Source organism: Eulemur rufifrons, unplaced genomic scaffold (assembly GCF_041146395.1).
Source record: "Eulemur rufifrons isolate Redbay unplaced genomic scaffold, OSU_ERuf_1 scaffold_107, whole genome shotgun sequence".
In the NCBI taxonomy this organism is placed as follows: domain Eukaryota; kingdom Metazoa; phylum Chordata; class Mammalia; order Primates; family Lemuridae; genus Eulemur; species Eulemur rufifrons.
This window is the reverse complement of record NW_027182889.1, coordinates 545,857-555,757: the sequence shown is the minus strand read 5'-3', so window position 1 is coordinate 555,757 and position 9,901 is coordinate 545,857. Positions and strand designations below refer to the sequence as shown.

The window sequence follows — 9,901 nt, the reverse complement described above, 5'->3', positions numbered from 1 at the left end:
GGCCCAGCCCTGCGCAGAGCTGCGTCCTGGCTGCGGCAGAGGGACAGCTGCTGGCATTCCTGCCTCCTCGGTGCCGCCCTCAGGGCTGCGGGACCTCCCTCTCCCCCAGCCCCAGGTACGGAAGCCGTGCAGTCAGCCTCCTGAGCTAAGCCCTGCCTCATCCACTTTGGGTCTGGATGCGTGGAGGTCACTTACTCTAAATGGCCCTTGCTGAGGACCAGGCCTTCAGCGGTACTGGGAGAAACTCCTTTTCCAAGCTGCCTGTTCAGGGAAGGTATTCAGGGTGGTTCTGCTGTGTCCCTCACGGTGTACACGACCCCTGTCTCGTTGAGGCCGTTCCAAGCTGAGACCCCCTCAAGTTTCCATCCACAGGCCAGGCAAGAGGTCTGTATAAACGGGTCAGAGCACTTGACCAAGGGTGACAGAAAACCAGTAGGCTGGACCTGAACAGCCAGACACAAGGGCGGTGTCCCTATACTCTTTAGTTGCTGGATTGGGGGGGACCCAGGGAACGGTGTGGGAGAGGCTGGGGCAGGTGAAGGGCGTGAGGCAGCTGCCACGTGCCAGCCACTGGGAAGTGCTCCTAGACTCTAGCAACTGGTACAGGACAGCGGGCAGACCGGCCATCGCCATAACAGTCCCACTCGGACTCCTGGGGGAGGCGGGATGGGTGTGGAAGCTCCGGGACCCGCAGCGGAGACGGAGGTGGGGGCGAGATCCCGGAGCCCATGACCCGCCCCTCTCTGTCCTTGCGGCAGTCTTCCTCCTCGGGCCCAAATGCAAGCCAGGTTCTCTCTGGGTCAGTTGCTTCCCCTGTAAAAGGGCAGGATGAGGTAGGAACTTAGTACAGGGCCTGGCCTGGCCCCCGACGTGGGGACCCCCCCCACTCCAGGCCGCCCTCTCCTCTCTGCTGTCACGTGGAGAGGGCACCCTGCCCAGCGCCAGTTCGTCTTGCTCTGGCATTTGGACCCCTGCCGGTTCTCAATCCCGGCTGAAGAGCTTTTAAAAGCCATCCACGCTAGACCCCGCCTCAGAATCTCTGGGGTGGGCTTTGTGCCTTCACTGTAAAAATCGCCCTAGGACGCGGATGGCCAGCGAGGGTGGAGGGCTTCGACCTTGGGCCACTGATTCCCGTACCCAGAGTACCGGGACGGCAAACTCCCGGGACCCGGCCCTAAGGTCCGCTGGGCGGGCCTCGGGGGAGGCGGCTGTCCCGGAATCCAGCCCTGGGGCTGCTCGGCTTGGACGTGCTCGCGCCTCGCATCGCCGGCCGCAGAGGAACCTGCCTGGCGCAGGTACCGACCAGGCCCGCAGGGTGGCGCCGCAGGGGCCCGGGCCGCTCCGCCCCCCGCCGCGGGGCGTCCACCGCGCGTCCCTCCCGCACGCGCCCCGCCCCACCAGGGTGTCGTCCCGGCTGCAGGTGGCTCTGAGCCCCCGTCCCCGCCCGCCCGCCTTCCCTCCGGCTCCTCCCTAAGACCCCGAGGAGCGGCACACACAGTTGCCGGCGGGACCCGCCCCGCGGAGACGCCCAACTCTCGCGAGAACTCGTCCGGACGCGCCCGGACCTTTTTTGACGCCGTGGGTGACCAGAGGAAGTTCCGGAGAGCCGCAACGCGCAGGCGCCACGCGCCAGCGCGCCGTAAGTGCGCAGGCGCGCCAGCCGCTCTCTTTTCTGCTCTTCCTTCTGCCTCTTTCCAGACGTCAGCGGCCGTTGGGTTCTATGTCGCGCCGGGCCCTCCGGAGGCTGAGGGGGGAACAGCGCGGCCAGGAGCCCCTCGGGCCCAGCGCCCTGCAGTTTGACCTCCGTGATGATGATGACGCGGAAGAAGAAGGGCCAAAACGGGGGCCTGGTGGCCGACGCCCCGGGTGCGCAGGAAAGGAGGGCGTCCGCGTCAACAACCGGTTCGAGCTGGTGAGGAACCGGGGGTCGCGGGTGGGGGGGCGGGGTGCGAAGCGGGTCTGCACGGGGTGGCCCGTGACGTCATGGGCAGGCGGGGCGAGCGTCAAGCCGAGTCTGGACTCCGGCGGAGTGGGCGGGGCGACGTGGTCTGGGCTGCAGTGGGAGGGGCGGGGCGACGGAGATGGGCGGGGCTAGGCACGGCTTGGACGGTGGGGAGGTTAGGGCCCAGAGGCGGGCGGGGCTAATTGGGGCGGGGCTCTGGCGGAGTGGGCGGGGCGACGGAGATGGGCGGGGCTAGGTACGGCTTGGACGGTGGGGAGGTGAGGGCCCAGCGGCGGGCGGGGCTCTGGCGGAGTGGGCGGGGCTCTGGCGGAGTGGGCGGGGCTCCACGTGTCCGGGTCTGAGGGGTCTTCCTTTGGGTCTAGGTTGAGCCCCTTGTAAGACAAGCACTTGCAGGACCTCGGCACCCCTTCTGGTTTAGGCCTCCCAACCTCCCTGCTTAGCCTAGGACAGCGCCTTGCGCCTCGCGGCTACCCCGCCGTAAACGCCATGTAGGGTCCGTGACGTTTCTCCTCTCACTGTGCTGAGTCTGTAAGTTTCCACGTGTGAATTATCCGAGTCTGGCTTCTCCGACCTCCCGGTGCGGGCAGGTACCGTGTCTGTCCCGCTCACCGCGTGTCGCAGCACAGCGCGGTGAACCAGGCCGGGGGGGTTCCTGCTCGCGCCCTGCTGCCGCCTGTGCCCCCTGGTTTCTGACAGGACGTTCGTGTCTGCCGCTCGGGCCGCCTCGTCTCCCTCTCTCCCCTTTGATGTCTCCCAGACATCTCACTCCACGAGTCCCGATGTTGCTGGCCTCACCCTCTCTGTCGAGAGCCTCTCCGTCCTCTCCGTCGCTGCGTGGCCTCGCGCAGCCCACGTGCGGAGCGGACCGTGCGGAAGTCCTGCAGCGGCGCTCCAGGTACATGGGGAGTGTGACTGTCCCTCACCCTCCGCCTCTGCTCTGGTTCCCGTGCGGTCTGCTCCGAACACGCGTGGAGCGCAGCCCCCTTTCCCCGGCGGCGCGGTCTGCCCGTTGGCCCTGCCGTCCCGTCCGTCCGTCCTGACCTTGCTGGCTCTGTTCCAGCCGCGCTGACCGGCCTGCGCCCCTTCTGCCTGGGTGCCCTTCGTTCAGGCGCCACCGCACAGCCCTGCCTTCCCTGTGCACCTGGTGTAAATCAAAGTCACCTCCATACTCCATCGTCTTTATTCGGGTCTTTTTTCGTGGCCGTTAGCACCCAACACACTGTATAAACTACTTATTTATTCTTTTTGCTTTGCGTTGCTTGTCTCCTACTGCTAGAATGTAAGCCTCACAAAAACAGGCACTTTTCTGTCCACTGATGTGGTGCCGCCACCCAGAGCAGTGCCTGGCACCCACAGGTCTGCACCCCGTGACTTCACGTGTCAGTGCCGCCTTCAGGGGGACCACGGGTTGCTACCTGCGGTCAGAGCGTGTGTGATGGACTGTGGAGTCAGACAGACCTGGGTTCGAATCCCAGCTCTCCCTCTTCATGGCTGCAAGGACTTGGCCAAGATCTGTAAGATAGGCTTTGGTTTCCGTATTTCTTGGGGAGGTTATTACTTGTGGGGTTGTCATGACACTACTAATGTGTGTAGCGTTTAGCACATACTAGGCACATAGTTGGCGCTCAGCCAATGTTGATATTATATAATGTTGAAAATAAGTGAAGGGAACAAAAGAACTTCACTAGGAGCAAGCACGCGACGTGGTTCGGGTCCGAGGGTGCCCTCCCGGGAGGGCCGCTGCAGCCGTCTCCGCGTCGCTGAGACCGTCCTTCTCGTTGCTGGACCCTGGGGGAGTTTCTTTGGCTGTAGATTAGAAATCATGTTTCCCATTTCAGTCAGAGTGGGTTTTAAGAATCAACTTTATTGAAATATAATGTATATATAATGAAAAACACCCTTTTCAAGTGTATAGTTTGAGTTTGGACAAGTGTATACAGCAATGTAACCACCCCCCGAGTTGTAAACGTTTTCCATCCCTATTTCCACCCTGCGTCTCGGTCCTAGGCAGCCCCTGAGCCACTGGTCTGCTTTTTATCCCTGTATGTTAGTTGTGCCTGTTCTAGAATTTCATGTCCGTGGAATCACACAGAATGTGCTCCTTTGTGTCCGGCGTCTTGCTAGCGTATGCTTTTGATACTTACTCATGGTATAGGTGTTCATGGCGTGTTCCTGTCCATTGCTGAGTAGTAGTATAGCGTACGGATATACCGCCGTTTTTTTATCCGTTCACTTTCAGATGGGTATCTGGGTGATTTTCCAGTTTGGGGCTATTATGAATAAAGCTGTGAGACGATTTGTCTGCAAGTCTTTTGTGAACATATGTTTTCATTTTGCTTGGTGGAATACCGAGGAGTAGAACTGCTGGATCGTAGAGTAGGTACATTTTAACTTGATAAGAGATTGCCAGGCCGTTCGAGGTGGTTGTAGCATTTGACGCTGTGTCAGCCGTGTGTGAGTGGCCACTTGCGCTGGGTTCATGCCACCGGTTGGGGACGTCAGTTTCTGTAGTCATTCTTTAGATGTGTAGCAGCAAATGGTTTTAATTTGCATTTCCCTGAAGAAGTTGAATATCTTGTACTTGTTAGCCATTGTTTATCTTTTGTGAAGTCTCTGTTCACATTTTTTTTGCCCATTTTCTGTGGGATTGTTTGTCTTTTCTTTCTTTCTTTTTTTTTTTTTTTTAAGAGACGGGTCTCGCTGTGATACCCCAGCTTGCCTCAAACTGGGCTCAAGCAGGCCTCCCTCCTCAGCCTCCCAAGTAGCTGAGACTACAGGTGTGTGCCACCACGCCCAGCTTATTTTATAAGGTTTCTATATATATTTTGAATACATGTTTTGTGTCAAGTATACATATTGTGAGTATTTTCTCCCAGTCGCTATTCCACATAAAAGTAGCTTATTAACTCATCAAGGTTACAGTGAGCTGCTATCTGGCCACTGCATTCCAGCTTGGGCGACACTAAGTCCAGAAAAGAACTAGATGTGATGCTTCCGTTGTCCTCTCCCCATGGGCACCTCACTCCCACTGGCATCAGTGGGTGATAAGAGGCCTTAGTGTTGCCAACCAGGAAGAATCCCCGGAGCTGAGATGTTGAGAGTTTTTCCTAGGGCTCCAATACTAGGCATTATTGATTGCCCAGTGGCCGGTCTCAGTCTCCAGCCCCTCAGGAGGCCGAGCTGGTGACACAGGACACCCAGCTGAAACCCGTCGTCGTGTGGCTGAAAGCCCGGCCCTCAGTCATGTTGCTGCTCTCTGGCTCGGCTCAAGGTCCCCACCTCAAATCCCATTGTCAGTGTGGTTCAAAGCCCCCAGGTGAACAAAACCAGTCCTGACCCCCTGCAAAAATAAAGATATTGTAAAATAGAACTTCTTAGTATGTTTGAGGGTAAGGACCACTTTGACAATCTAATAAAAACCACATAAACAGACTTAAAAATCATCATAACTTATATATTGAAAAATTTTTCCTCTAAGTGAGGAAGGTGAATCTTTTTTACAAAGAATTATGTCTGCATTATGTGTGTTTTAATGCATAGTATTAATATAATTGTTATTCCCAATGATAATTGAAATAAACTTAAATTGTGTGATTAAGCAAAAAAAAACAAAAAACAAACTTCTTCTGAAAGAAATATCAGTGATAAGGCTATTGTTTGCCTGGAATAGGGACTTGGAACTGTGCAGTGGTATTTGACTTACCTGCACTGTGTCATTTTTATCTTTTTCTTTTTTTTTTTTTTTTGAGACAGAGCCTCACTTTGTCACCCAGGCTGGAGTGCTGTGGTGTCATCATAGCTCACAGCATCTTCAAACTCCTGGGCTCAAGCGATCCTCCTGCCTCAGCCTCCCGAGTAGCTGGGACTGCAGGCATGCACCACCCCATCCAGCTAATTTTTCTATTTTTTGGTAGAGACAAGGTTTTGCTCTTGCTCTTGCTCAGGCTGGTCTTTTTTTTTTTTTTTTGAGACAGAGTCTCACTCTGTTGCCCAGGCTAGAGTGCCGTGGCGTCAGCCTAGCTCACAGCAACCTCAAACTCCTGAGCTCAAGCGATCCTCCTGTCTCAGCCTCCCGAGTAGCTGGGACTACAGGCATGCACCACCATGCCCGGCTTATTTTTTCTGTATATATTTTTAGCTGTCCATATAATTTCTTTCTATTTTTAGTAGAGACGGGGTCTCGCTCTTGCTCAGGCTGGTCTCGAACTCCTGAGCTCAAACGATCCGCCCACCTCGGCCTCCCAGAGTGCTAGGATTACAGGCGTGAGCCACCGCGCCCGGCCCAGGCTGGTCTTGAACTGGGCTCAAGCGATCCTCCTTACCCGTCTCATATACTGGAAAAGAAATAAGTAGAAAGAAAAAGAAAAGAAAAAGTGATCCTCCTGCCTCGGCAGAGCGCTGGGACCACACGCGGGAGCCACCGCGCGGCCGTCTCCTTATCTCTGATGGCCAGTTGATGTCGATCCTTTGTTTTGGTGGCAGCTAGAGCCAAAACCCTGATTCACATGCACAAAAGCATTTTTTCTGGTGCTATACGAGGCTGTTGACCAAAAGCATTTAATAACAGATGGTATTAGAACTCCTATAGCTTTTTTATTAGTGAAGGGTAAGTTTGGTCTAGAGTATCATGATTTTCTAAGATCTTCACGTTAAAATCACGTCACACCATTGCTCTTTCTCCAAGTCTGTGGAGTCGCCTTTAGCGAGGCTGGCCTTGTTAATGCTGCTGCGAGCGCGGGAAGAATGGTGAGTCCGTGTTGCGGCCACGAGGTTGGGCTACTTGAACAGTGGCAAGAAATGTCTGCGGTGTGTCCAGATGTCAGCTCTTGGCTGCCCACAGACGAGCCGATGAGGCTCTGTCATCTCCTCTGCCGTTTGCAGAAGCACATCCTGCAGCAGTGACACCGAGTGCTAGTGGCTTTCTTCTTCCAGTGAGGAAAGATAAGTCTTTTCCTTTTGTTTTTTTTAGCAGCATCCTTATTGGTGACTGTGGGGCTTTGAGTGAAGTCTTAATCTTACAGAGTCGGAAACAATTTAAGTAAACCCAGCAGCGAGTGAGTAAAAGCAATAGTGAGATTTCGCCTTCGAGTTATGGCCGAATGCCTGGCACCGGAGTGGCCCTCGTGCCATGAGGGCCATAGAACTGGGCAACTCGTGTGACGTAACTGTTTGCAGACCTTGCACAACAAGCGTGGCAGGCCTGTGGCCCCTAAGGGCAGAGACACGCCACAGTGAGCCATCAGTCTCGCTTCTGCTCTGATGCGCTTTTCAGACGGGAGCTCGGGGAGGGGTCCCGAGAGAGCGTGGTGTCACTGCGCTGAGGAGAGGAGCGGATCTGGGGGCAGGGAACTGCGGTGACGGAGTTCCAGAAGCTTCGAGTCTTTGGCCCTGTGCTATGCTGTGCTGGGCAGAGAACACCGACGGGGACAGGACTACGAGAGCCGTAGATGAGCGGCCACCAGAGCTCCCCAGGGTGGGGAAGGCGTGCGATCCAACCCCCGGGAGGGAGAGCTCTCGCGGACAAGCCTGGGCGTCGTAACCCTCAATACGGAGCACTCCAGACCTGTCTTAGCAGAGCTTAAAAAAGTTTGAAAAGATTGTGCTAATGCGCAAGTACATTAACTGCCTGCCTGAATAAATTTCAACCTCTATTAAGGAAAAAATCCAGTCTTCCAGCGGTGTAGCTTCACAACATGCAGCTCACAGTAGACGTTAGCGGACGTGCAGAGGCAGGAAAACATCAGCCGTAACTAGGGAAAATCGGTCGGTAGGAACAGCCCTGCAATGACAGACAGTGAAGTGAGACATGAACTTAATACAGCAGGTAAATATATTCAAGGTTTTAAAGAAAATTATGAACATAGTGAGGAAAAATAGAGGGAATCTCAGCAGAGAAACAGTTTGCTGAGCAAATTCTGCAACTGAAAAATATAATATCTGAAGTGATCAGTTCTCTTGATGGTCTTAATAGATTATGCATTAGAGAAGAAACGATCAGTGCTCTTCAAGTCAGGACAAAGAAACTGAACTATGAGGCGGGGGCTGAGGGAAAGAACAGGGTTTCAGTAACCCGTGGGACAGTACCACGCAATCTAACGTCTGTAATTGGAATAACAGAGCAGGAGAACAGAAATCGGGCAGAAAAAAGCAGTTGGTGAAACAACGATAGGAAGTTTGTAAATTTTCACATAAAATAAAACCCCACAGATGCAAAAACCCCACACAGGGTAAACATAAAGAAAACCACAGCAAGTTAAATCATAATCAAATTGGAAACCAGTGGTAAAGAAAAAAAACGGTAAAAGCAGCTTTCTATGGCTTCATGTGGTTTGTGTCCACCAAAACTCATGTTGAAGTTTAACTGCCAGCGGGAGGGTGTCGGGAAGTCGTGCCGCCTTTGAGGCGTCTGACGCATGAGGGGTTAATGCAGTGAGTTCCTGCTCCCGGGGGACAGGACCAGCTGCCTTGCCAGCAGGTTGTTACCTAGGGAGGCTGCTCTGTGTTTGGTCCTTTGGCACAGCCCCCCTTCCCTTTCCACCTGCCCCCGTGTCAAAGCAGCACGAAGCCCTCGCCGGAGGCGCAGCCTGGTTTGAACTACCCGGGCTGCAGAGCTGTGAGCTAGATCAACCTCTTTTCTTCCTCCATTACCTGGTCTTAGGCATTCTGTTACAGCAACACAAAACAGACTAAGACGCAGCTGGAGAAAAGACACACATTGTCTGCAGGGAATAATGTAAGAATAATCACCGACTTCTCCTTAAATATAAAGCAAGCCAGGACAGTGGAACAATTTGTTTTGTTTTGTTTTGTTTTGTTTTGTTTCTTGAGACTGGGTCTTACTTTGTCTCCCAGCTAGAGTGCAGTGGCATCGTCATAGCTCACTGCAGCCTCCAATTCCTGAGCTCCAGTGATCCTCGTGCCTCGGCCTCCTGAGTAGCTGGACTACAGGCATGCGCCACCATGCCTGGCTAATTTTTTCTATACATATTAAAATTTTAGCTGTCCAGATCATTTCTTTCTATTTTTTGTAGAGACAGGATCTCGCTCTTGCTCAGGCTGGTCTCGAACTCCTGACCTCGAGTGATCCTCCTGCCTCGGCCTCCCAGAGTGCTGGGATGACAGGCGTGAGCCACCGCGCCCGGCCCTGGGACTGTTTTTCATTCAAAATTGTGCCTGAGATTCATCCATATTATATGCAGCCGTGTTTCATTCATGTAAGATTCCATTGTGTGAATTATTATTTTTTAATTTAATTAATTTTTTTTTTTTTAGAGTTGGGGTCTCACTATGTTGCCCGGGCTACTCTCAAATTCTTGGCCTCAAATGATCCTCCCGCCTCAGCCACCAAAGTCACTGGGATCACAGCCTGAGCTACTGCACTGAGCTCAGAATTATCTTAGCTATTAAAGTTTGTGGGTAGGTGGCTCCTGGGTGCCTTCTCTTCCTGTCTGCTCCCGCAGAGGAGCTGCGGCTCGAGTAGACAGTAGGAAGAAAGAACTTGAACGCCTTGGCCGAACGTGTGTATGTTTGATTTTGGCTTCCAGGTGGCGTGTTCAGTATGGCCTCACACGCTCCATACATGGGTTGGAGACTCTTCATTACGGGCAGCCCCATGGCCCCGGCCTTCTCCAGCGTCTCGCTGACGCGGCCCTGAGCCAGAGACTCGGTTTTCCTTCCACCACCCCCCGCTGACCTGGAATGCGCCGCCGGGCGGCCTGGGGCTCTCTGTCACTAACCCCGACACGGTCGCCGCTCTGCACAAGTAACGTCCTTGTTCCTCTCCCACATGCCTCCAGATAAACATTGAGGACCTTGAAGACGACCCCGTGGTGAACGGGGAGAGGTCCGACTGCGCGCGCGCCGACGCCGTGGCCCCCCGTGGAAACGCAGGAGCCAGGATGGACGGAGACGTGGCCAGCGCGGCACCCCCAGAGCAGG

The 9,901-nt window shown here is 54.3% G+C and overlaps 1 protein-coding gene across 2 annotated transcripts in view; it reads left to right on the top strand.

Moving 5' to 3' along the window:
• Positions 1-1,633: 1,633 nt before the first annotated feature.
• TCF25 (transcription factor 25) overlaps positions 1,634-9,901 on the top strand; it is a 30,126-nt gene continuing 21,858 nt past the window's right edge. For both annotated transcript variants that reach the window (XM_069464764.1, XM_069464765.1), the window contains exons 1-2: positions 1,634-1,912; positions 9,760-9,900. In XM_069464764.1, coding sequence (XP_069320865.1) covers positions 1,721-1,912; positions 9,760-9,900 — 333 coding nt within the window. In that variant the 5' untranslated portion in view covers positions 1,634-1,720. The remainder of the gene's footprint in view (positions 1,913-9,759; position 9,901) is intronic.